The sequence below is a fragment of the Giraffa tippelskirchi genome, chromosome 5 (genome assembly GCF_054371585.1).
Source record: "Giraffa tippelskirchi isolate mGirTip1 chromosome 5, T2T-mGirTip1v1.2.pri, whole genome shotgun sequence".
NCBI lineage: Eukaryota > Metazoa > Chordata > Mammalia > Artiodactyla > Giraffidae > Giraffa > Giraffa tippelskirchi.
This window is the reverse complement of record NC_137279.1, coordinates 23,183,569-23,211,144: the sequence shown is the minus strand read 5'-3', so window position 1 is coordinate 23,211,144 and position 27,576 is coordinate 23,183,569. Positions and strand designations below refer to the sequence as shown.

At 45.7% G+C, this 27,576-nt stretch overlaps 1 protein-coding gene across 1 annotated transcript in view; it reads left to right on the top strand.

The window, feature by feature from the left end:
* LOC145507478 (uncharacterized) overlaps positions 1-26,379 on the top strand; it is a 301,802-nt gene extending 275,423 nt beyond the window's left edge. Inside the window, exon 4 of the mRNA XM_081494043.1 lies at positions 24,633-26,379. Coding sequence (XP_081350169.1) covers positions 24,633-24,708 — 76 coding nt within the window. The 3' untranslated portion in view covers positions 24,709-26,379. The remainder of the gene's footprint in view (positions 1-24,632) is intronic.
* Positions 26,380-27,576: the final 1,197 nt, after the last annotated feature.

Genomic DNA, 27,576 nt, shown 5'->3' with positions numbered 1-27,576 from the left:
TGCCAGGAAAATCCCATGGACAGAGGAGCCTGGTGGGCTACAGTCCATGGGGTCACAAAAGAGTCAGATACGACTTCGCAATTAAACAACAACCACCATCTGGAAACAGGGTTCTACTTAATACGCTTTGTTCTCAGTGAACCCATGCTAGCTTCCAGTAATTTCTACCTCCCCTCTGAGACCTCATGGAAGATTTGAATAGCAAACGATCTTAGAATTTCTATGGTGACCAGTATCAAATTCACCAGCCTGTACAGCCTGGAACCCACTTTCTTCTATGAAAATCCAGATTTTTCTCATCTCTAATTTTCTGATTTCTCCCCTCAATCATTTTTAAATTGTAGCTTTTATGAGTATTTCTAAAAGCTTCTTCAAAATCCTGGTGTGAAGTATGTCAGGTTTGGAAACTTTTAAAGCCTCCAAGTGACTGCTTACTTTTTGTTTGTACAGTGTGAGTCTCGAGATCATTTCAACAATATTGATTCTATTCTCTTCTGCTGAAAGATCTTGTCTTTTTGGTAAAGAAACAAAATACTTCAGTGGTTCTCCTTTCTCTTCTGGTCTTTAACCTTGCACAAAGTTCCTCAAGCAGTGAGTCTGTCTTTTTAATTCTGAGCATAGCTACTAAAAGCTTTTGTGTTGTCTCTGGCATTTTTCTGAAGCCTCTGCTCATTCTGAGCTTTAGTCTTCCTGGCACTGTTCCTACAGGTTTGTGATACTCTTCTGTAGTTGTCCTTGGCTTGTTTTTCTCCTTTCATCTTTTATATATAATCTTTTAATAAATGAGTTAATCGAAGAGCTTTCTGGGCAGCCTCACTGCTACTTCAGTGTACCACTTCATTTTCCTCTTCTTTCCTCAGAAACAATGCTATTGCTTGTCCACTTCCAGAGAGGAAGAATGAGGTCCACAGACAAGCAGAAAGCAGTGAAATCATCACCTTATCAAAAATCTCCTTCCATGCCAGCTCCACTTCCTATGGTTGGTTTCTGCTTCTTCTCTTCTATTCCCTTCATCCTTGGGGAGGCAGGATATGTCAGAGAACAGAAGGAAACTGAACTCACAGATGCAAAGCATTTTCCAGCTTTTCTTCAGCATTTTGGTCCTATGATTTGCAGGGTTTTATGGAGAAGGCAATGGCACCCCACTCCAGTACTCTTGCCTGGAAAATCCCATGGAGGGAGGAGTCTGGTAGGCTGCAGTCCATGGGGTCGCTAGGAGTCGGACACGACTGAGCGATTTCACTTTCACTTTTCCCTTTCATGCACTGGAGAAGGAAATGGCAACCCACTCCAGTGTTCTTGCCTGGAGAATCCCGAGGTCGGCGGAGCCTGGTGGGCTGCCGTCTATGGGGTCGCACAGAGTCAGACACAACTGAAGCGACTTAGCAGTAGCAGCAGTATGAGACTAAAGATACTGGATCCCAGAGGCTGGAACCATAGAAGCCATCAAACTGCTGCATTCAGACCTTAGAGAGATGACAAAAGCTGAATTCCAAAATGTGTGTGTGTTGGGGTGGGGGTGGGGGGCGGGGAACTGGTTGAAACTGTCTGTTTTTCATTTCCTCCCATGTTAAACCTGAGATGTTTTTATGATGGCTTGGTATGCAGAATGGCACAATTTAGAGTAACCTCACTCTGGAGACCCTCATCCTAAGTGTCTGTTTTTTCTGTGTTTCAATGACTGTGATCCATTGTGCAAGTGATCCACTGGCAAGAAAATGAGACTAGACCAGCTGAGTTGCACGCTATGCCCAGCATACTAGGAGTTCTTTTGCTCTCCTGAACCACTCTTCAAACCCTGAAATATGAGAAAACTCTTACGACTTCCTGCCGTCAGCAGTGGGAGGGCAACAAGAGAGCTAATGACATCGTACACTGTAAATCTCTTGGATAAAGAAAAGGCGGCATTAAATTTTGTATGTGTATAACAGTGCTCATATCCGGTAGGTGCTTGCAATTTGCTAGCTGTTCTTTTACTCAAAGGCTATATTCTTATTTTTATTTCTCTAAATAACATCTCTAGTCCATTTCCCCTTAGTACTGAGGAAGCCTGATGGAGATTTTATAAATTCAGTGGCTCCCAGGCTCCCACTCAAGATGACTGCCTTCACCATCATTAAAACATGCCCCATTCAGATACATTTATATGCCCAGGCCCCTCATACAGCCAGTGAACCCTAAGTGCTAAACAGATTTGTCCTGGACTTGGAGCTTGAGCCTGTGGAGCGAGGCTTGGATAATTTAAGTGCCTCTTGTAACAGAAGGCAACTGGAATTCAATAGAGATAAATGTAAAATATTGAACTAGGGAGTTGAACCATCAGCAGGGCAGCATGCTAAATGGAAAGGTTATGGCTGAATGACTAAGCAGAAGAGAATACACAACACACCCAAGGATTCTTGCAGAAATACAAGTCCCTGGTGGATCTTGCAGAGAAGAAGAGATAAAATGCTGCAGAATATTACAGCCAAAGGAGAGCCTCCTGGACTCAGTGGGTGCTGCGCCTGGGGAGTATCCTTCTTGGTGTATACTGGCTGTCGGGGGCTGGACAAATTTGGCTGGTGAGGTGACTCTTCCAGTTTTCAGTTGTTATTGTGAAGAGTCAATATTGCTGTTTCTCTTCCAGGCCCTAAACACCAGAAGTAAAATGTCTAATGATAGCCTGAGGCATTGGTTGTGTCTACTAAAAAAACAGCCACTCAGGTTGGTTAATCCAATCAAATGTCTGGCCAAGTTCCACGAAGAGATCGATAGAATTCGTTGTTTGACCAAATGGACAGGCCAAATCAGGGAGCATGATCGATCCCATTGTCCCACAGAGCACCAGCCCAGTGAGGCACTGTATTAGAGCACCAAGGGCTGTCCTGGGTATCTGAATTTTCCATGAGCCCATGACATTGGCCATGAGCCTCATATACATCCAACATAGCTTCCCCTTTCCCTTCCTTTAAAGTATGTTTTCATAGAATTTACGGAAGGACAGGGACTTGCTCTTTTTGGACTGGCCACACCAGGAAAAGAATGATGGAATGGGGGAAACCAGTTAAAAGGCATGGATAAACATCAGCTGGGATTAAAAAATTTTCAAGTTAGGCCCCAAATTTCTTGGGACCCAAAAATCATTTGCACTACTTTCTGACCAAGGTCCCCCAACTCTTAACATATAAGCGGACCCTTGGGTAAGTACTTCAGGCCTTACCTAATATCTATTTAAGGCTCCTTAAGTAGCCCACCAAAGGGTATTGTAGACATACCAGTTATTAACCTTGATGATAAAAGGGGCTACATGTCAATTTCTCCCTTTGTCAGCCTCCTCCGACCCCATTTTGAGAGCTCCCAGTCCCCAATGAAGAGAGAATCCATCAGTGAAACGAGGGCAGCATTACAAAGCTCTGTACAGTGTTGACATATATACTAAGTCCTTTTGGCCCAATTTCCAGGTTCATTGCTTGTTTTTGGCAGGAAACAATATGAAGGCTTCTGCTAGGAGGATGCTTTGCTGCCTGAATGCATGAGAAAGAGGAGCCAAGACTCCGGCATTGTCCACAAAATCTTTGCCCTGCCTACTCACAAGAAAGGATCTCTTGTTTTCTAATAATCAAGAGCAAGGGGACCCTTTCTGATGTGTTGACCAGGCTGTAGAGTGTTTTCTTTTACATCCGTGTATTGCAGCAAAGGGTTTTCTTTAAGGCTCATGTCATCCAAGGTCTGCAAAACCTTCTGAAAGAACTGGGCTCGTCTGTTTTCCTCTGTCACTTTAGAGGCAGGTGTGCACCAAATACTCATTCTTCAGACCAGAATCACATAAGCCTTTCTAACTAAAGAACCAGTTGTTGATTTAGACAAAGATTAGCAAAAGCACAGCTTCCCCAGTGGCTCAGCTGGTAAAGAAACTGCCTGCCAGTGGAGGAGACGCAGGAGAGATGGATTGGATCTCTAGGTCTGGAAGAACGACTGGAGGAGGGCACAGCAACCCACTCCAGTATTCTTGCCAGGAAAATCCCATGGACAGAGTAGCTTGGCAGGCTATGATCCATAGGGTCACAAACAGTCAGACAGAACTAAAGCAACTGAACACACATGTAGCAAAAGTACAGTTATTATCATTAAAGGAACCTCAAGGAGGCCTGTAAATAATAAGCGAAGGAGCAGGAACCTGACTCTGCTCACCGAGGTCCTGACTTCCTCAAGGCACTTGAAAGGTACCTATGGCTTCCCCATCAGAGACACATTGTCTCCCTCCTGCCCTGCCTCCTGGCTCATGGCTCATCTTCCCACTGCAGGAGCGGGTGGGTGGCTGAGAAGTGCATCCCTGGATTCAAAGCCAGGAGACCAGGGGCTTTCCCATCAGCATTCAGCTGTTAGACTTTCTTGAGCCGTTCTGTGCCTGCCAGGAGTAAAGAGAAACGTCATTTTCAAGAGCTTTAGAAAAATCTCAAAAATCTCGAGAGTAGTGGTTCTTTATTAATTCGCTTAATCAGTAAATTGCATAATTAATATATTAAATGGTACCTAGAGGCGCAGAATATTTAAATGGAATTTTTTGTTGGTTGCATATTTTACTGGTGATTTTAGATACCACCAGTGATAGCTCCAGAATTTCTGTGTAGGGGGTGCTTAATAGTGCAGTTGGGCTTGAAGGAGAGGTTTAGGGAACAAAGCTAAGATTGAATGTTTATTTGGGGTGGTTTGCGGCTCAGAGAGTAAAGAATCCACTTGCAGTAAGGGAGACCCAGGTTCAATCCCTGGATCGGGAAGATCCCCTGGAGAAGGGAATGGCAACCCACTCCAGGATTCTTACCTGGAGAATCCTATGGACAGAGGAGCCTTATGGGCTACAGTCCATGGGGTCACAAAGAGTTGGACTTGATTGAGCAACTAACACTTTGAGATGGGAGATAGGATGAGATTGAGGTCACTCCTAAATATCCCTGTGCTCTGAGCCCTCCTGCATCCGTGCTGCTCTGCATCACACCAGCAAGTCCAGATGGCTTTGCCAGAGCACCCAGCTCTTCCCTTCTTCCCCACTACCCCCATCTTCCTCCTCTTCCTCTCTTGATTCCCTGTGTGGCATTTTGCTTCTTCAGCTCTATACCTGCACCTTTGCCCTTTCCCTCATCACTAACTTCATTTCAAAATCTATCTTCTCTTGATATCAATCTAGTAATGACCAGCCAGAAGGCAGAAATGCCCAGGGGACTGCCATAAAACCAGAATTATGATGTAAAAGCCTAGGCTAAAAGCTGAGATCACTTTTCTATTTTGAGAGCCTTTGTTTTAGGTGGTTCAGCTCATAAAGAATTCTGAATCTAAAAGGAATCACAAAAGTTTTCATTTCTTTTCCTTTTCATAAGCAGGAAGAAACAGGGTGATGCTGTGGAACCAGACATTGTGTTTCTGAGGTCCCTGCCTTTCTAAGAAGGAGCTGGGACCTATTACATTTTTCTGGAGCTCTCTTGACTTGTTGGTGTTCCCCTTCCCAGTGAAGGTGGAAATGGTGAGTCTGCAACCAAGGTCAGACAAACCAGTGGAGGATGAAAATGGTAGACTGACCTTTATAAATACACAGTATTGGATTTGAAAGGGCTCGAACTTGGACAGCAGTCACAAAGGGTAAAGGCATTGAATGGTAATGCAACTATATGGAAGTTAATTTTCCCTGTTACCTGACACTGGAAAATTTTCTCCCAGGAACCACTGAGTGAGAGTGCAAGGGAATAAAAACTCTCATATGCTGTTTGCACAATGTTTCTGGAGTGTAATTTGGTATCATGTGTCAAAGCACACATCCTTTTGACCCAGCCTTTTCTTCCAAGACTTTACCTTTGTTAAGCAATTAAGAAAATGCACAAGGTTTATTTATAAAGCTTTGGTAGAGATATTGAAAAATAAAAATAATCTAAGTATTTAGAGTCCAATTAAGTAGATGATGGTGCCACATACAATGGAATACTGCAATACTTGCTGCTCTGTATCACACCTGCAAATCCAGATGGCTTTGTGAGAGCACCCAGCCCTTCCCTTCTTCCTCTTTTAAATGGTTATCCATTTAAAATATAGCAGTGTGTACATGTCGATTTCCCCATCCTTCCCCTCAGCAACTGTAAGTTCATTCTCTAAGTCTGTGAGTCTGTTTCTGTTTTGTAAAGAGGTTCAATGGTACAGTTTCTTTTTAGATTCTGCACATAAGGAATACCATAGGTATTTCTCCACTGTCTAACTTACCTCACTCAGTATGACAATCTCTAGGTCCATCCATGTTGCTGCAAATGGCATTATTTCATTCTTTTTAGTGGCTGAGTAATAGTTACAATGGAATACTGTGAAACCATTAGAAAGAACTGTATATGTTGACATGAAAAATATGCATAAGAAATTGTTGAGCAGGGTCAGAAGACAGGAAGGATATGACTATAAACTCAACCCTGGTCCTCAAAAAGAGTGCACTTTAATCACAGATGGATGACAAGGAGAATCTTGAATAGGCTTTGAAAATAAAATAAAATTAGACCGTGGTTGGTTGTTTTGTTTTTTATCCTCCAAGAATCCTTGTTGTTTTATAGAAGTTCCAAATTACTCAGCCTCAAGCAGAGCAAGAGGAAAATAAAGACTATATTAGGTTGGGAGCATCTCCCTGAATAATCAAGAGTTCATTATGGACTCTGAGTACATCAAAATCCAATTAATTCATTAGCTCAGCACTTGCATTTTCCTTCTTTCCGCCCTCGGCCACCAGCCTTTTACCCTATGATGTAGTTTATTAACAACCCCAACATGGGGGTGACGGGGGAAATAAATCCCAATAAATCCATTTCGTTGCTTATTAACCAGAGACTCAGGTGGGTGGTGAAGGCAGACAGCACTCAAACCATCATGTCTGGGTGGCGCTGATAAGATGAACAGTGTCTGGCACACAGTAGGGCCTCTGTGATGGGCATCCCATGGATTCTGAATGAGGGAATCTGCTCTTAGACCTTGGATCCATACGCTCTCAAACCACATGCTCTACTCTGCCAATTATCTGGGATTTCCAATAAGAAAGACAGTTCAGCCAGAGGAGGTTCATGCTCTTTGGCCCCCCTACTCCGTACTTCTCTCCAGGGACAGGACTCCTCCTGTCCCTTTGGGGTCTCTGAATGACATCAAGGCTCCATGTAAAGGGCCTGATGCAGGCATTTGAAGGGAGCGTTCTCATGATCCGATTCCCCCAAACCAACACTGCACCTGCTGTCTATGCCATTCCTCCATAATCCTTTTTCTGCTTGAATATCATAAATCGAAATATTTTTGTTGTCCACAAGGAGAAAGCAACTCTGATAACTGTGGTCTCTAAAACGGCCATTTTTCAAAGTATCTTTAGAGAATAAAAATACAAAAGGAGACATCATGCATCACACCGTGAAATCATATTTGCAGCTACAGTCCCTGTTTGAAATGTGGTACGTCTTGTCTGCCATCAGCACCCATGGTCTTATTTTCTTTCCCACACAACCATTACCTAAGTTTCTATTTTCTGTCCTGTTTCTCTCAGCCAGAGCTGCATTCTTTTAAGATCTTTCAAGATCTTCTATGATGGCCACATATATCCTGCTACTTTTCCTGTTCAACAAATAATATGAAAAATTTTAAACTGCAAATCTCCTAGCAATTGTGCATGTGTGTAATGATGTTTAATTATGTTTAGAACAATGTTAAGTTGAAATTCCTTCAGAGGAAAGAAGAGACTTACATGTGTGTTGTAGAATGGGAAAGGTGTCCTAGGATGAGATAATTATCTTTTGGGTAATTCACCATATGTAATTCAGCGATGACTGGACTTCTGGCTGATGTGCACAACCAAGGTCCCCCCATAGACAAGAACTTGCCTCTGGGGAGGTCGCGGAGGGCTGTAAACCTCACCCAGGAGCTCTCCCTATCGTTTACTTACAAGGGATATTTTGCCATTCCTCAGAGCTGTCGGGTCCTATGTGCTGAAAAAGCACCTCAAAGCACAGCAAGGAGAAACAATGGTTGAAGCATCAGCCAGCTTCAAACAGAGTCTACAACAGCCATGTGGAAACATACCTGTGTGATGTTTAAATCATACCGAGAGCTCTTCCGTCTAAGGGGTGAAAAGTGTGATCTCATGAAGGAAGGGTGATTCCTTCATTTCCTTCTAATGGGAAGCAAAGACCTGGGACCTAGATCCCCGTGTGCCTTGGGTGAACACTTCTGGCTCAGGGACTCCTTTGCCCCCATTATAAATAACAGTGGAACTAGGGCCTTTCCAGCTGATCTTTCTAGGGCCCTTCAATTCTTTCATCTAAATGGAACGGGGTAGGTATTCTTGTTGGGTTGTTTTCAGTCCCATAGTTCTTGTATTCTTATGATTTAACTAAAAATAATAATTGAAATGAAATGTGGGTATTTTTTCCATATGCCCTAAACCAGGGATTATAACAAGTTAGTAGGTATATTTACAATAACACGCAAGCATGCATGCTTAGTTGCTCAGTCATGTCCGACTCTTTGTGACCCCATAGACCATAGCCCATAAGGCTCCTCTGTCCATGGGATTCTCCAGACAAGAATACTGGAGTGGGTTGCCGTTTCCTTCTCCATTACAATAACATGAGCCTACCCTAAACTTGTGTGAGCTTGCTGGCAGTGACCTAAGACCACACACTTGACCTGTGCTTTCAAGGTCAAGGCTCAGTGGCCCAGAGCCAAATCCCACCAAAGTCCAGCTACAGAGAGAGACGCCTTCTCAAGGAAAATTTATAGATTCTGTTGCACATACTGTTACCCTCAGTTTGTAAATGTTTATCTAGCCATTATGATGAATTTATTTAGTATGATGATGAATCACTATTGCTCTCTCTTTAAACAAACAAGCCTGACTTCAGGTTTTCTTTTCCTTGTTAATAGCTAGTTTCTACCTATTTCGTATAATTGTCTGAAGAGCTTTGAGTCCATGGAACTAGCTTGGCGGGTCTTGCTCAGCAATCAATTCATCCTTTTAATAGTTCCCACCTTTCCCACAGAGCTAATGCCTTCGTGTTACAGAAGGGGCTCAGGTTTGAAACAGTCCCTATCTCTCTCCATCATCCATCAGCCTTATTTATGCCCTTTGTCTCTGCTGGTTCGTGTACTTAACATGTCTTCCTTTCTCATTGGCCCTTTGGCTTTGATTTCACCATCTGAGTGTATGTAACTGGTTATCTGATGTATCCAGCCCTCTGCTTTCTGCCTTGTCCTGGATCAATTGCCAGAGCCCCGAGTAAGTTAACCGCATTTTCGATCAGTTTCCGCTGTGAAGCACGATGTGGAGAAGAGCAGTGCGTGGGGGCTGGAGTTCATGGCAACACTCTTCCTGGGAACTTGAGGCTCTTGAAGGAAGCCATAAAGGCTTCTCTGTAATGAGATGGAGGGAGGGCGATTCCACTTTCCTCAGGGCTGGCCTCACAGAGAAGAAAGGGCTTGCCTTCATTTTGATCCTGGGACTAAGTAAAAGTTCCTTTTAAAGGTTCTCTCTCTTGCCCTAGCTGCTCACTTACTTTTTTTTTTTTTTAGTAAAAGGCTTTTTCCCCCCATCTCAGTATTTTTCTTCTAATTCCAGACCAAGGACTGCCAATGAAGGGCTCTTAGCTGGCCAGAAAGGAGAGAAAGCACAGCACTTAGAAGGGGGAGAAGAGAAGTCAGGGCCAGACACTTAGTCCTCTCAGGAGATAGTGAAACATCACCCAAAAGGCTCAGAGAAAATTGCAGCTTAGGGACTTTACTGGTTGCCCAGTGGTTAGGACTCCATGCTCCCAATGCAGGGCATGGATATCTTCCCTGGTCAGGGAAGAAAGACCCCACATGTTGTAGGGTGCAACCTAAAACAATTTTAAAAAAGAAAAAAAAAATTGCAGCTTAATTTGATTTGCAGCCAACATCTCTTTTTTCTCTTATTTAATTCCTTGCAAACTGTATTGATATGAGAGATGAATACTGCAGAGGTCTGCAAGAATACACCCCAACTAGCTCTGCCTCTCCCCACTCTCTGGTATATCCAGCAGATAGTTGTCCCATGAATGTGCATGCTCACAGCATCCCAAATCCAGTCCAAGAAAGATCCAAGATTCAAGCCCCCTGTATCACTGATGTCAGCCATCAAACCTCGCTGATGCTGGGCAAACTACGTGTGAACAGATCTTTGCATTCAAGCAGCTTACTGTATAACTGCAGGGATAAGACAGAGACAAATGAAACAAAGAAAACCAGTATAAAGCTATATATCACTCATTGATGAAATTTGTGGTTTTTTCAGTTCTGTTTTGACCAGTACTCATAGACCTGTCATCGATCGATAAAATACTTGCTAGTGATACCAATATGTCATCAAAATTAATAGCACACCATGACTGAGTGCCATTTACTTGCTCATTCAACAAGTACTTATTATGTACTTATTCTAAGTCTGTTTTGCATTTGTAAAGAACTTTACAGTTTGCAAAACACTTTCACACATATCCATTCATTTGATTTTTATTAGGCAGACAGGTCTGTAGGAGATAGACAGTGAGGCACGGGAAGGGTACATGGTTTTCCCAAAGTTACTGGGTTATTAAATCTGGGACCCAGTATTGTAATTTCCTCTATCATCCATGTGCCCTCCACCAGCCTACCTTAATAGCCATAGACAATGAATATGAGTGAGTTTGTGGTTAGTGAGTGTCAAGGTGGGGGCAGCTCTGACCTTATGCATACTACCCACCCCAGCCTCACACTCAGTGATGGATCAAGAGGCTCTTCTGCAAGTACTAAAAATAAGAATCTTAGAAATTCCCCGAGTTTCATATAGATCTGCACACACACTCTACTAGCCCTTAAATTCAGCTTCTTTCATCTCTGACCCTCTGGTGTGGAGAAGACCAAACTCCTGATCTGTGATCTTGTAAAAGTCTCCAGAGACCGGGGATGAAGTTTCCAAAGTCCCCTCAATTTCAGACTGAGGGTTTGGTTGTCTACACAACTTTCCTCATCATCCTCAAACCCTCAAAAATGATGATTGAGGGCAGCTGGGGTTGGAGGAGAAAGGAGAAAGTGTTGGGCTTCATACAGGACATTAGAGGAGGGTGAGTGTGTGTGTGTGTGTGTGTGTGTGTGTGTGTGTGTGTGTGTGTTTAGGGTATGGTAGACATGCTGACTTCAATCTATGTTGTAGCTGACTGCACTGAAAGGACTAGGCTCCAGAAACTTATGTATAACAATTCCTCTCCCCATCCCTAAAATCAGGAAGTCTAAAGTCAACATCACTTTAGTTGAATGTCTTCAGAGGCCAAGTTGCAAAGAAAAGCATCAAGCAGAAGATGGACCTTCAAAGATAACCCTGGCACAATGTGGGAGTCCAAGAGATAGTAGTACACTGCTATGGTATCAGCGGGAACATCCATGCCTTCCAATGAAGATTTCTGATTAAAAACAAACAAACCTGCAAATGAATGCCCTGAGGTGAGCTGTGAATTGGGTGGGACATCTTGCTGAGCATGCAGCCCTAATATGGAAAATGCCCTCACTGTCTGCCGTGTATACTGTATCCACACTATCCCTACCCTGACTAGACATGGCACATCCTGTGGCTGCTGCTACCACTGACACTGATGCTAATAAGCTGGTAGCAGAACAGCAAAATGACCTCAGCCTGAACATACTGCCTCAGTTGCCTGCATGCAGGCAGTCACTTCAGTTGTGTACAACTCTTTGCAATCCTATGGACAGCAGCCTACCAGACTCCTCTGTCCATTGGATTCTCCAGACAAGAATGCTGGAGGGAGTTGCCATGCCCTCCTTCAGGGGGTCTTCCTGACCCAGGGATCAAACCCATGTCTCTTATGTCTCCTGCATTGGCAAGCAATCTTTACCACTAGTGTCAATTATATGTAGGGAAGCCCATATTGCCTCAGTTGGCTTGTTCCAAATAAACAGCATCCACTGTCACTTCATTCATTCTGTCAGTCAACAAGCATTGCTTGAGTACCCTGAGCTAATCAAAGTATACCGTAAAGAATATGACATCTGAATCAGAAAATAAATTATTCAGTAATGAAGACTTCCTTCCTATATTTACTGTCAGAAAATAGAATATGTAACCAGAATAGATTTGGGGTACTGTAGGGAATGGATCCAAGGGAAAGAGGCAGGTAATGTTCCTCCTGATCTTCTCTTGGTCCTAGGAGTGTACAGGAGAGGGATGGATAACTTTGATGTGAGTCTAACAATCAATAGGTCAATCAAAATGAGCATTGTCATTCATTTGTGATGTTTGTGTTTATTCCAAGTATAAAGCAGCATGCCCATTGTAAGAAATTTCGAAAATAAAGAAAAGTAATAAATTGAGATATGTGTATAATATGTACAAATAATATATAATAAATATAACATGAGTGTGCGTGCTAAGTTTCTTCTTTGCAACCCTATGGACTGTAGCCCACCACGTTCTTCTGTCCATGGGATTCTCCAGGCAAGAATACTGAAGTGGGTTGCTGTTCCTTCCTCCAGGGGATCTTTTTGACTCAGGGATCGACCCTGCATCTCCTACGACTCTTGCATTGCAAGTGGATTCTTTACCTCTGAGCCATCAGGGAATATGTGTATGTAACTGTATGTAGGTATGTGTATGTGTGTGAGTCTGTAATATCTCTCCCAATATCTGAATTTCACCTTTTTATCATTTGACGTATTCTCTTCCAGTATGTCTCACTCCATCTTTCTCCAGGACACAAAACAATTTTTGAAAATTCATCCATATATAGGTGCCGTATGATCACAGTCCATATCCTTTCACCACACCTGCACTTCCGCACATGATTTAGAATTTCTCAAGCACCTCCTCTTTTACTAGGCAAGGAGGGGGTGGGGGAATATATATCTTAAAAACAGGAGACTTAATTTTAATGCTGAAATAGCTAAACTGAAAAGCGTTGTCTGTAAGATACCGTGTGATTCATCCTGGAGCCAAATGCATTTATGTGGCATTGTGTTTGCCTTTGTTGGAGACTTTCAATGGTCCAGACTGATTGTTTCATTAGTGTGCCTAAGCCAGGATTGACCACAGAAGTATTTTCTATCCCCTGTACTTGTGTACAAGTGTGTACATGCACCCTTGGGACACACTCCACCTGGTCCCTCAATGACATTAAATGAGGAGGGAGTAAGTCCGTGTTGCCTGGGACCCACTTTCTCTTGTATAGCAGTGAAAGGTTCTGGTTTTACTGGGACTGTAAGCCCACCCCGCCATCAGCATCCTCAATGCCCTCCGGAGAGTGAGCAGTTTAAGTACAGAGCTGCCGCTGGAGCAGTAACAGAGGAGAGCAGAGCGGTAGTGGAGTAATGAAGATCCTTGCTGTTATTTTCTGGAGGGAGAAAGCCCGGCTCCCCTAAGCAAAGTAAGATGGAAAGAAGTTACTAAAGAGTAGCTTGTCTCACCCACCCAGCCTGACAGCCCGACAGGTGAGTTAGCAAATGCTACATTGTAAGGAATTGCAAGCTATTTTCTGCAAAGTGGGCAAAGACTCTGGGATTAACAACTGTACAGCGTGATAGATGTTGCTAAAGAAGGCCATAAATTACCAGCCATAAACCTGGCAAAGCTTATCCGATTGTATGATGCAGTCGGGTGCTGGCAGATTCCCAGCACAGGCTAGGGGTGGGGGGCTGGGGATGGGGGCTGATGCAGGAGCTGGCGATGCCTACCACCTGGCCAGAGTACAGATGGTGAGCTTGGCAGACGACCAGCGTTGGAGGCTGAGGAGGCAGCCAAGCTGTTGGACTGGCTTTGCCTTCTCTGAACCTCAGTCCCCAATCAGAGATGCTGGAAAAGCCCAGACAAGCTTGGACATGATCAGTGCAAGACCCTGGGCTCCTGCTCCTCCCCTAGTTGTGAGACAGATGGCTAGGGGGGGCCTTTCCCTGGACATGATCTCAGTTGTGTCTCATCTTAGCCTTTGAGGAGGAGGAGGAGGGATGGTGGGGAGAGGGGTGGAAAGAGGACCTCAAATGACTTCTGCTCCTGACTTTCTCTGCCACGGCTCCCACATCTAATCACCCATATCTAAAACTGCGACCGTGACAGGGACGTTCAGACCATGACCGCAGCCTCGGATGCCAATCAGTTTATAGTCAGACCCCAGTCCTCTGCTCACATGCCTGACCCAAGGCTGGTCTTCTCCCCATCCTCTTTTCTCATCTGCCTTTGAGATTTTGAAGAAAGGAGTGGGACAATCAAAGTAGAGAAGAAAACAGAAGAGAGGGGAGGAAAACGAGGATAAGGTGGAAGAAAAAATGTGAGTATGAGTGAAGCAGACAGAGCTGCTAAAGGAAGGATGACACCCCACCCTTCAGAGGTTCTCTCCCCGGACCCCCACCACCAAGTACTGTGTCAAACACACAGTTGATTAACTACTAGTGGGAGATATGCAGCGATAAAATATGGAGCTACAATCTGCCTTCTTCCCCTTTGGTGTTACCTGTTATACATACACACACACAGACCTTTATACACACATTTCAAAAAGTATCTGCTTGCCAATTAATAAAGAACAGTCTCAGTGGGAAGCCACTGCACAACACAGGGAGCTCAGCTCAGTGCTGTGTGATGACCTAGAGGGGTGGGATGAGGGGAGGGAGTGCTAAGAGGGAGGGGGTATATGTATACACAGAGCAGGCTCATGTTTTACAGCAGAAACAAATACAATATTGTAAAGCAATTATACTCCAAGAGAGAAAAGAAAGAAAGGAAGAAAGAAAGAAAGAAAAGTCTAAACAGGTAACGGTGCCCCCCCACCACCACCTTCCTGCCTCTCCTGTGGTGCAGAGAAGATTGTCCAAGCAACACTAACCCTTGTGTGTAAGGCCTACAAAGCTGCCCTCTCCCAGTGGCTTGGGGTCTAGAGGCACAGAAGGCAGATTCAAGGCCAGTAAAGCACAAAGCTCAACTCTGGATCTAGATAAAGGATCAGAGCCAATGCTCTCCATCAACCTAAGTATTGAGTCTCTATCAGATTCCAAGCACCATGCCAGCCACAAGGGGTTCAGTGGTGGATAGATCAGACACAACTCACTCCTCATGAAATTTAGTAACTAAGCCCTTTAGAGAAGGCATTGGAGCCATTCACCAAGTGTTTCTAGCTCTCTGCCTTCTGGACACATGGCAGACTGCACTTTCTGGCTCCTTTATGTTTGGTGGGACCATGTGACTTGTGAGCGGAGACGATCTGGGTCACCTTCAGGAGAGAGCTTTATTTCCTTGCCAATGTAAGACACTCCTGTGCAGTGATCAAGGTTCAAGTTTCAATGGCAGCTGCTATTACCATTCTGGATCACTGAGTGACTTCAATGAGCATATCTGCTAGCTGACCACGGTGGACATGCAACATGAACTAGAAAGAAACTTTTGTTGCTTTGAGTCACTGAGATTTGGGGGTCCTTTGTTGCTTTAGCATAACCTAGCCTATCCTGGCTGATACATGCCTCTTAGCAACCAACACATTGATTGAGAATCTACTCTTTGCTTAAAGTGATGGTTGGTTTCTTCATGTGCATAACTTCACTCCTCAAGGAGGTGGTGAGCAGGCGGAGGGTAGAGATTGTGACCCATGAGACAGGGGCCTGGCTTATAGCAGACTCCACAGCAGGAGCCAAACATCACTGGAAGCATGATGTCAAAAACTCAGCTTCTCTGTGCACTGGTGCCAAATCAAATTTCAGAGACAGCATTTTGAGTGAAGTAGAAAAGAGTAGCTTTATTGCTTTGCCAGGCAAAGGGGGAAATAGTGGGCTAATGCCCTCAAAACCAAGTGTCCCAATTTGGGGAAAAGAGTGACAAGGTGTATAGTTAAAGAGGGTGTGATCAGCTCACAGACATTCTTCTGATATGCTGGTGATGTAAGTAGGAAGCAACACCATCAACTTTCAGGCTTAACTGGTCTGGGGTCTACATGCTTGTGGGGAGCATACCATAAGTTTCTCCCACCTGGAGGGGGTTTCAGGTGGGAAATCTGGAAAATATCTCAAAGATATTGTTGTGTGTACCCACTGATAGGGAAGCTGGACCTTGCCCCAAGACTGCTCTTAACTGTCTCACATCCCCTCCCTTCCCTAATTAACAACAGCTTGACTCTGCCCATTGGAACTCAGAGAAGTTCATGGAGGCTGAATGAAGGCTGTTTCCTGTAATCAAAGAAATGGGGGACATGGAAAGTCTCTGTCCCCAGGAGCCCCACAGGGCCCTGCTCAGTATAAACCACATGGCTGATTCTCAATCAGTGTATTGCTAGCTGGTTGGAGTGTACAAATCAGGCTAGGCTGGATGATGGAACAAAGGTGTAGGATGAATAAAACTCAAGGGAGAGAGAGTGCCTCTGGCTGGCTGGCGAGAAAAGACTTCATGGAGGTTTTGGACTTAAGTTGAGCTTGAAGGATAAATCAAATTCAGCAAGGAGAACAGAAGCACACAGAGGGTTCTGGGTATGAGAGGGTCCGTGCCACAGTGCACCGGAGGGCTAAGCCATGCTTGGGTGCAGTTGGTCTAGAAGATGTCCCTGTGCAGCAGTGAGAAGCCCTAGCACCTGAGACAGTGCTGCTAGCTGGGACCAACTGGGAGAGGGAAGATGCTGATGGAAAAGCCCATGGAAGCTGCCAGGATGGAGGAAGGAGGTAGGGGAAAGGGCAGGTGACTCTGGCTGGCATAGCTATAGGCTGCTATTGGAAACATCCTCATTTGGGGACCTGTGTCTTCAGCCAACAGCCATTTTTTTCCCCCTTCATTCCCTGCCGAAGGTAATAACCTGTCACCAGGGCAAATAAAGTCTGATTTACATGAAATTTAATGCTAAGCATTTTCCTTTATTCCCCGGCACTGCGGTGGCAGAATGGTAGTGCCGGCACGACATGGCCCGCTGTGTGCAGCAGCAGGGTTTCACCGGAAAGAAGTTTAAAAAGAAATTACTTTCCTGTGACAGGGTCTATCACTCTGGGCAGGGGGTCCCAGTCAGCTTGGCAACTTCCCACCTGTTTTTCCGGAAAAAGAAGCAAAGTCAGATGGAGAGAGCTGGAGGAGGAATGGGGGAGGGAGGAGGAGCAGGGAGAAATGCACTCAGCTTTCCCAGGCTCTGGTTCCTGACACCCAGCCTCGAAGTGACAGTGGCTCGAGTCCCTAAACGGCATCACGGTGACACACACCATCACCATTGTCATTACGCCACCCATGACTAGAGACACCTCTGGAGCATCAGACGTGACCATGCCAGACACAGAGCTACAAAAGCATGGCCACTGCCCCACAGGATTTGCAGTCCACAAGCAGTCACATCTTTACAGAAAAGCATCATTTTCTCTTGACCTCCATCAACACCCCACCTGATCACCCCATGCTTCTAAACACTCTGTGAATTTTCCTGCTCTTTGCTAATTGGAATCTTTCCACTTAAAATATCTGCATGAATTCTTTTAAGACTCAGCTTAAATGCCACTTCTTCTATGAAGACTTCCTCAATTCACCATACCAGAATGTCTCCCCTTCCTTTGTGCTCCCAATTCACACTACCTTTTTGGGGGGCTTCCCTGGTGGATCAGTTGGTCAAGAATCCACCTGCCAAAGCAAGACACCTGGATTTGATCCCTGAGTCAGAAAGTTGCCCTGGAGAAGGGACTGGCAAACCAATCTAGTATTCTTGCCTGGAGAATTCTGTGGACAGAGGAGCCTAAGGGATTAACAGTCCATGGGGTCACAAAGAGCTGGACATGACTGAGCAACTAACACTTGCACACATTCTTTCACCTTTATTTTAGTGCTCAACACCTCTCTACTGTAGATACGGTAATCAGCTTGCATGTTCTCCACCAGGCTGCAGCTGCTGCTGCTAAGTCGCTTCAGTCATGTCCAACTCTGTGCGACTCCATCGACAGCAGCCCACCAGGCTCCTCCGTCCCTGGGATTCTCCAGGCAAGAATACTGGAGTGGATCGCCATTTCTTTCTCCAATGAATGCATGCACGCTAAGTCACTTCAGTTGTGTCCGATTCTGTGCGACCCTATGGACACAGCCCACCAGGCTCCTCTGTCCACAGGATTCTCTAGTGGAGACTATAAAATCCTTAAGGGGCAGTTATTAAAAAACTTAGTAATTAGCCAAAGAAAGGCCACCCATCGTTTCTCAAGCATGCCTCCTGGGGGTCTCAATTCATTTCCCCACACTAAACATCTCAGGTGAGGACCTTGTGCTATGCTAATCTGGCAGGCTGGAAAGTACATGCAGAGAGGTAAGGGTAGGTAATGTACAAGTGAAACAGACCAGGAGCCTAAGGTCCACCCTCCCCATTCCTTAGCTTGCCTTTTGTCTGTGAAAAACATTAGCCAAAGAATTATTTAATTAGAGAAGTGAGAAAATATGGAAGCAAAGAAAAGCTGTTCAACAAGATTAAATAATAGTAGTTTTGTCCACAAGCAAAGTTAAGGACATTTAGTATCTCTTCATCGGAGAAGGCAATGGCACCCCACTCCAGTACTCTTGACTGGAAAATCCCAGGGATGGCGGAGCCTGGCAGGCTGCCATCTATAGGGTCGCACAGAGTCAGACACGACTGAAGTGACTTAGTAGCAGCAGCAGCAGCAGCAGTATCTCTTCATGGGCTATAGATAATATTAGGAGCCTTTTCCTGTGAGCTATCTTGTAGACACTGAAACCCCCACCAGGTGGAAGAAGTTAACCACATGATGACCAGACAGTAGCCATGACATAAACTGCCACGATTCCAAGAACCAGTCTTAAGGAAATGGAAGCAAACTGACCGTGGTACTGAAGATTGAAATGATCAAGATGATGTTGGTCAAGCCACCACATGACCAATTTCAAGATGATTGTCAGAGCTGACTGTGCCCTCTCCTTCCATCTATAAAAGATTTTGCCCACTGATTGTCAGTGGGAAGAAGTCAGCTTTTAGACACCTGCCTCCCAGTTGCTGGCATCTGAAAAGCAAACTCTCCTTTCCACCAACCTCGCCTCTTTAATGGATTTTGAGTGGCTCAGACCCCACTTTTGCTTACACAAGAGGTAGACTAGGGAGTATGGGTTGACTCTAGAGGCAAGCGGGACCTGGGAAAGAATTTGAGGCAGTTGCCTTCATGGAGTTTAATAATGTTCCCTACAGTTTGCCTGGCTCCAAGTTGGTGACTGCAGCCATGAAATTAAAAGACACTTACTCCTTGGAAGAAAAGTTATGACCAACCTAGACAGCTTATTAAAAAGCAGAGACATTACTTTGCCAACAAAAGTCCATCTAGTCAAGGCTATGATTTTTCCAATAATCATGTATGGATGTGATGAGTTAGATTATGAAGAAACCTGAGCACTGAAGAATTGATGCTTTTGAATTGTGGCGTTGGAGAAGACTCTTGAGAGTCCCTTGGACTGCAAGGAGATCCAACCAGTCCATCCTAAAGGAGATCAGTCCTGGGTGTTCATTGGAAGGACTGATGTTGAAGCTGAAACTCTAATACTTTGGCCACCTCATACAAAGACTTGACTCATTGGAAAAGACCCTAATGCTGGGAAAGATTGAGGGTGGGAGGAGAAGGGGACCACAGAGGATGAGGTGGTTGGATAGCATCACTGAATCAATGGACATAAGTTTGAGTAAACTCCAGGAGTTGGTGATGGACAGGGAAGCCTGGTGTGCTGCAGTCCATGGGGTCACAAAGAGTCCAGACAAGACTGAGTGACTGAACTGAACTGAACTGAACAGTTTGATTGGAGAGGGTTTGGGGGAGGGTGGGGGAAGTGGGGGTTCTGTTTGGTTGTTGCTTTTCTCTGAACTTGGGATTCCTATTTTAGGACTTCACCAGGCCGGGAGTGGAGTCACCTCTTTTTTCTTGAGCAAGAGGCTTGAGGATTCACTTGTTTCCATCTTATCCCCAGGTGGCTCTATTTCAGGGACATTCCTATTGCTTAACTCTCTAGGAGCAATCAGTTATTCTCTCTATCGTGTATCCCAGACCATACTGGAAGCTGAGGTGGCTTTCCTTTGGTTTCCACTAGGCATCTGACACCACCCCACACAACCCTTGGTCAGTACGGATGAGTGGGGAGCAGAAATGGCTTATCGGGCAGGGACGAGGGTTTGGGAGTGAGAGTCTGGGGATGAGGGTAGCAGCCAAGACACTGGCTTTCTCCATTACAGGGAACAGTGCTGCCTTTACATTGTCACTCCTGTGGGGACTCTGTGGCATAGCCCCGTTCCATCAGTTGGCCTTTCCTATACTGTACTTTGACTATCAGCTACAGCAGAACTGCACCTGGAGGGAAATCCACCACCCCAAACTCAATATTCCAGAGCCTGTTAGAAATGAGGTCTCTATTTTTCTGTAGGGGGAGATTATCCATGCCATTGCTCATGCAGATAACTAACGGTAGGTTGTCAATATTCCACATATTAACTGTGTGACCTTGAGCAAATGGCTTCACCTCACTGAACCTCAGCTTCCTTGCCTAATATGAAGGGAAATTGCCTTGAAAAGTTGTAAAAGCAAATGAGGAATGAGCACCTATCTCAGGGTGGCCATGGGCTGGATGCTCTGTATACATTATCTCTGTCGGAGAGGACCTCGTGGGCACATGTCATGCGAGCCTGGCTGCACAAGTCTTGCCCCAGAGGGGAGCTGAATCGGGTTCCCTTGTCAAGTGCAGGAAGTCAGAGTGGGAGTGGGGCCAGCAGACGTGCCTGGGTACCTGGGGTGGATTCAGGTAAAAGCTGAGACAGAGAGCAAGGGGCCCGGGCCACTTAACTAAATAGATACCTAGGTAATAGCAAGATGAAGGGGTGATGGAGAGGTAAACAAGATTGATGAAAGAGATTAAAAAGGAGGGGGGAGCTTGAGCACCATGAGGGGATATAAATAGATCAGAATATCAACAGGATAGATGCTATGGATGGAAAGAAGCCAGAAAACAGAAGAGACAGGAAATATAAACAGGGTAAATAGCACAATGGATAGAATTTGAAAATGACATGGGCAGATAGACGGGAAGCATTACTAGACAGATGCCACTGAACGGCAGGAAGAAAAGAGATGGATGTATCGCCGTGGGGCAGTGGATGAACGAAAGGAGGAAGGGTGGTTTAGTGGTGGGAGTGAGGAGGGAGACCCTGGCCCCCAACCCTGCCTGAGCTTGCGAAATCTGGCTCTGGCCCCTAAGGGTTTCAGAGATACAGCTTAATGAGGAGATCCCTGGAGCTGAACTGGAATTAAAACAAATGAAAATCCTATCGGGATTTTGTCACCTTTTCTGCACTTACCATTGAGCGGAATTTAAATGAGAGCCAGCTTGGCAATTGGTGTGTCAGCCTGTGGCTGTCTGCGAGGAGGAAGGACTTCTGAGGGCTCTATTCTTGAGCCAGGTGGCGGGGCTGGGTCCTCTCTCAGGAGAGTTGGGGTCTGTCTGGGCAGGTCCCCCCTCTCCTTCCAGGAACCACTGCTGACACCTGAGGCTCTGGCTCAGCTCACCCTAAGGTCAGGTATTCTTTGCCTTTACCAAGTAGGACGACCAAGTATCAAGGAGTAGCCGCCTCACCACCACCATGAGCTCAGTCCACATAAGTCTCACAACTAAGTGAAAATAACTGACTCAGAACCCTGTACATTTCCCATCATGATGCTGTAGTTATTTAATTGCTCAGTCATGTCTGACTCTTTTTGTGACCCCATGAACTGTAGTCCACCAGGCTCCTCTGTCCATGGGATTTCCCAGGCAAGAATCCTGGAGTGGGTTGCCATTTCCCTCTCCAGGGGATCTTCCCAACCCAGGATCAAACCCACATTGCCTGCATTGGCTGGTGGATTCTTTACCACTGAACCACCAGGAAAGCCCATTTCCCATTATAAGTCCTGTTTATTCAAAGTCAAAGGATGAAAGGAGTCTTTCCTCCCTCCCTTCTTTTCTTTCTTCCTTCCTTCCTCCCCCCCTCCCTTCCATCCCCCTGTCCTGCATTTAAGATACATTAACCATACGGCCATCATTCTCTAATACAAGACATCAGATGAGGACTACGGGAGTGCTTCAGGCAGCAGGAATGATGAGGATTCAAGGGCAGGCAGGGACACTCCTATGAGCTGGTGAGCTTTGAAGGGGGCCTGAAGGATGGGTAGGTTCAAGAGGGCAAGCAGGTGAGAAGGCATTCCAGGCAGAGGGAGAGGTCTGAGCCGGAAAACACCCTGTGTGTTTGAGCAACGACAGGCAGTTCAATGTGGCAGGAGTAAAGGGTTCGGGGAAAGAGTGGTGGGAATGTGGCTTGGATTGACGAGTTGTCGGGGTCAGGAGTTTGGACTTCCTCCAGCATCAGTGAAAATCCAGGGAAGACTTTGAGGGAGTAGAAACAAAGTCAGAGTTTTGGGTGGTGTTGGATAAAATGACAGGGGAGACATGGGGGAGGGGACAGAGAGGCTACTGCAGGGATCCACCTCAAAACAGAGAGGTGAGGGTCAGACGAAACGCCGCTCACGCTTCCTTCTTGCCAGCAGCAGCCTCCAAGCCCTCTTCTTTCTAACAGTCCTTTCTCCTTGGGTTGCCCAACTTGTTTTCTTATCCCCTGCATGCCCTGCCTCCTAATTTTCCATTCCTTTCCTCCCTGCCCCCCTCATGAGGCCACTTCAGTGTTTTGAGAGGATATTTGTCCCCATGGCAACTCAGACATCAGAAATCCCTTAAAGATACTGAAAACAACCTAAGGAAAGGAAAGGAAAACTGTTCCAGGAAGGGGGACCCCTTCCAGGGCCTGAGAATGGGCTCTTGTCTAACACTTGGGAGTGAATTATCCAAGAAGACACATGTACTGACAAAGCAAGAGGCTTTATTGTGGAGGGGCGCCTGGGCAGAGAGCAGGAGGGTAAGGGAAACCAGGAGAACTCTGTCACGTGGCTGGCAGTCTTGGGTTCTATGGTGATGCGTTTAGTTTCCAGGTTGTCTCTGGCCAATCATTCTGACTCAAGGTCCTTCCTGATGGTGTGTGCCTCTCTCAGCCAAGATGGATCCCTGTAAGAAGGATTTTGGAGGCTGGTCATCTCCTCCCTCCTTGCAGGCTCTCCTGAATTCTCCTGGTTAGTTTTAAACAGCAGCACTTTTTTCCTTATTGGGACCTCCTGTTAAGACAACTCAGGCAAATGGGTATCATCGCCTGGCCAAGATGAATGGTTTGGTCAATGGTTCCCTAACCCTGGAGAAGGGAATGTCTACCCACTTCAGTAAACTGGTCTGGAGAATTCCTTGGACAGAGGAGCCTGGCAGGCTACAGTCCATGGGGTTGCAAAGAGTTGGACACGACTGAGTGACTTTCACTTTCACTTTTTGCTGACAAAACCAGAAACCAAGAGCCGACCATCAAGTCTTCAACTCAGAGTTGACCCCAAGAACTCTACCCACTGGCATTTGGACATTGGTTCAAGGATGAGCTTCTGGGGAGGAAGTGTGGGGTGATAGTTCTAGCAGCTGATGCAAGACAGCTTAATGCTCTCATTGGAGATGTGATCAATTATTTTGACAATTCTGTCGTGCCATGGCAGTTAAACATTTTGTTCTGCACGACCTAACTTCTCCCCACGGAGAGTGGGGGTAGGAGAGCCAGGCCTACCTTTTCTGTTTGCCCCTCAGCACCTGGCACAGTGCTGCACCCAAGGTAACCCACTCAGAAATATGCTGAATAAAAGAAGGAAGCCCAGCCCTACACTTGGGGCTGGGAGGGTATCTATTTGCATATGAAATGTGATTAACTTTTCCAGAGCTCCAAAGGAGGGCTGTCATTCAAAGTAATGCCTTCACTGATTCTCCCACAGCTCAAAATATCCTTTGAACTTCTCTTAGAATTATCTTTAAGGCTCGCTAACGAGCCACACAAGAATAGCAGTCTTATTACATTATAATCACCCTGCATGCATAGAATAAATCCTCCCTCCTCCCAGGACTTTCAGCAAAGGAAAGCTGTGGGTCTTTTTACCCCCTTTCAAGAAGCCCTTTTGTGACTTTCTTTTTTACTTTCAAGACTGTCTAGGAAGTTTATTTTCACCTGATGTTATTTGCATAAGGGGAGGAGGGGAGTGCTCTGTGTGTGTGTGTGTGTGTGTGTGTGTGTGTGTGTGTGTGTGATGTGTATGTTTGGATATCAATACAAGGAGATCTCACTCACATTGTCCCAGCACACCATCGTTTTATGGCACATGGATCTCTTTGCCCCAATTGCTTTTACATTCTCACTACTGTCTTTCCATGGTGAGGTAGGGAGCTCCGCGAATGTTCTACAGAAAGAAGAATGGAGAGTTTCAAGTCCTCAGGAGGTCTTTGCTCTGAAAACGAAAACCCAGCTAAAAGAGGCATAGTTATGATTGATGGTAACTCTGTTTTCCTTCCAGGGTTTCCATGTCGGAACCCTGCCAGTCTAGCCACCAGGACTGAAAGCTCAGTGAGGCAAGCTTGAGCTGACAGGTGCTTTTTAAAAATCCACTGAAATGTCTGCATGGTGTTGCGATCGAGTCAGGTTTTGCAGAGCCGGCTGCCTACTGTGGTGGCGGCGACTGAAGACTGGAGATGAGGACCCCTCGTTCACCATCTGTCTGTGTCTGTCCAGGGCCTCCTCCTCCAGAGCAGGGGCCGTGGATACATCAAGAGCATCCTCCACTGTAATCTCCACGCCCCCAGATTGACTTCATCTGAGCAGAGAACTGATCCTTCCTTGGCAAGCCAGCTGAAGTCTCTTGGCAAAGAAACCAAGATTCCAGCTCATCAGAAGTTCTGTCGTCAGTGGCCACTGGCAGATGGATGGGGGCTTCTCGGGGTCAAGCATTTGCACTTGTCCACCTCCACCTCCAAAATGGATATTTATAGTTGAAAAACAATCTGCAAGTTGGGAAGAGTAAGGAAACCTTGTGGCACCATGAGATGGTGGAAAGAAATTGCATGAGTTTGTATCTTCACAGAGCTCCTCTGCACACAGGTCTCCTCGTCTTCCCTTCACTCCAACAAAGCTTTGGACTCTTTGGGGCAATTTTTCTTACCTTTCTAGAGTTCCAGTTCTACATTTGTAAAATGAGAGACTGGACAAGATGGCCAGGATTATAGCATGGATGGCAGATGTACAGTGGCAGGTCTCAGTGACAAGTCACTATATTCCATCAAGTACTAGCCATGGACAATCTTGTACTAATCCATCTATATCCACATTTGGGGGACTGACAGCATGTGTTTGGACTGTGAGGAGTCAAAATGAGAGACAGATTATCTCTGGCCCTGGACTAGAGCAAACCCAATCAACTCCTACAGGCTAGAATCTCAGACTCATTAAAAGGATATGTCAACCAACTGAACTCACAAATTCTGTGAGGTGCCAGAAAAAGTATGCTCTTCTTGGCTGCACAATCTCGATGCTAAAACAAAAGTAGGGCAGTGTTCTAAAATGTCACCTAGTGGATTTGCCTTGATAGGTAATTCCTTTCTATGTTACAACTCTTTTACCTTTTAAACCAGACCATCAGGCTGAAGCCAATTGCCCCTTGACACCCAGGAACCACCTGAGAAAAAGGACTTGGATTGTTTAGCCTTGTGTTCTTGGAAGTCTAGGCTTGCTATTGTAGGAGTCAGAACTCATTGTGACAGTTTTGCACTGCTGTTTTAATATCAAATGTCTAGCTTTGATTGTCAAGTGAAAAGAATTTATGCCACAGTCCAGAGAAGGAGGGAATGCATAAAGTGGTAGAGGCAGTTTTCCCATCACATAGAGGTGAGATAAGATTCTTTTTCAGTCTGTGGGCAGGAAAGATTGGTACTGAAGAAAAAGAAAAGTATAAAAAGTTCCAGCATGAATGTAAGTTATGCTCCATGGTTTACCTTGAAGTTGAAACTCTAGGAGAGAGGGTGGTAGAGAACCCCACATAACAGGCAGAAGGGCTTTACTATTCTTCTGTTAGGGAAACATTGACTGAACACGGACTGAAACACCACCCTTGCTGGTCAGACAAGATAGTAGCCACTTGCATGAACTGTCTTAACAATAGGAGGTCCTGGTAAGTAATGAGAAACTAACAGGCTACCATGAACTGGAAGAACTCAGGAAAAATCAAAGGGAGAGAGGAAGCACCAGTCCATATGTCCTACCAACCTCCCAGAATCCTCCTCTTTGGAATCCATCTTGACTGAGCGATGCATATGCCACCAGGAAGGACTCTAAATCGGAATGATTGGCCAGAGACAACCCGGAAACAAACCCTATTACCATAAAACATGAGACTGTGAGCGATATGGCAGAGCAGTTCTCCTGGGTTTCCTTACCCTGCTGCTCTCCACCAGCACCCCTTCCAATAAAGTCTCTTGCTTTGTCAGCATGTGTCTCCTTGTACAATTCATTTCTGAGTGTTAGACAAGAGCCACTCTTGGGCTCTACAAGCGTTCTCCCTTTCTGCAACACTTCCTGTTTGAACCACTAGACACAGAGACTCACACCATCATGAGGGTGGACTGGGTAGATGGAAAGGATGGCAGAATAGGTCTGGACATGGAGAGGTCCTCCCCATCCCATCACCCACTCTGAGACTCACCTGGCTTCCATAGGGCAAGGAGGTGATCCCACATGTCTGAGTGGGAGTCGGAAGGTGACTACAAACTAAGAGCCAGGACCTGCTAGAGCCTGCAGGAGCAGGAGAGCCCAGGCAGGGGCTGAGCCACAGTGAAACCTGAGAAAGTCCTGAGCCTGGAGGTGGGGACCCAGCTGGCTGAAGCGGGGACCCTGCTGAGCCAGCCCAGAGTAATAACAGGCATGTTCCAAGAGGAGCACAATGCTAAGTGGAGGAGAGACCCTAGACCAGAAGTGCCTCCCCTGATGCCAAGACCACACAGAACCCCCACCCCTGCTCACACCCAGGAGTCTAGAGCACCCCGAGGTGGGTGAAAAGGGGACCGATGGAGCCTTGTTGGTCAGGACACAAGGAGATTGCATGAACTCGATGGTAGTGGAGGATGGTCAGCTAAGAATACACAGCAGAGATGGAGGCTAATGTTCAGTGATCAGGAGGAACCAGCAAATCCTGATGGAAACAAGCCCTCTACCCATCTATTCCTTCCCACTCATTCCTGAAACATTTCAGGGTGTCCTCGGTCTATACCTATGCTGCCATAGTGAGGATCTGTTGCAGCTCCAGATCCAGAAAGTGGGGAGGGACATCTCCAACAACAACAACCAGAAACTAAAATAGGCAAGGAAGACTCTCCCCTAGAGATGTTAGGGAGCACGTGGGCCTGCTGACACCCTGGTTATGAACTTCTGACTTCCAGAACTGTGAACCAATAAATTCTTGTTGCTGTAAGCCATCCAGGTTTTGGTACTTTGCTACAGCAGCCCTAGAAAAGGAATACAGATGGCTTGCAAAGTTTGAATGCATGGTGTATGGAAAGTGTCTGCCACACAGCAGACTCAAAAAAACAAAAAGTTACAATACTAAATGTGTGTGCTTAGTTGCTCAGCATGTCTGACTCTTTGAGACCTCATGGACTGTAGCCAACCAGGCTCCTCTGGCATTGAG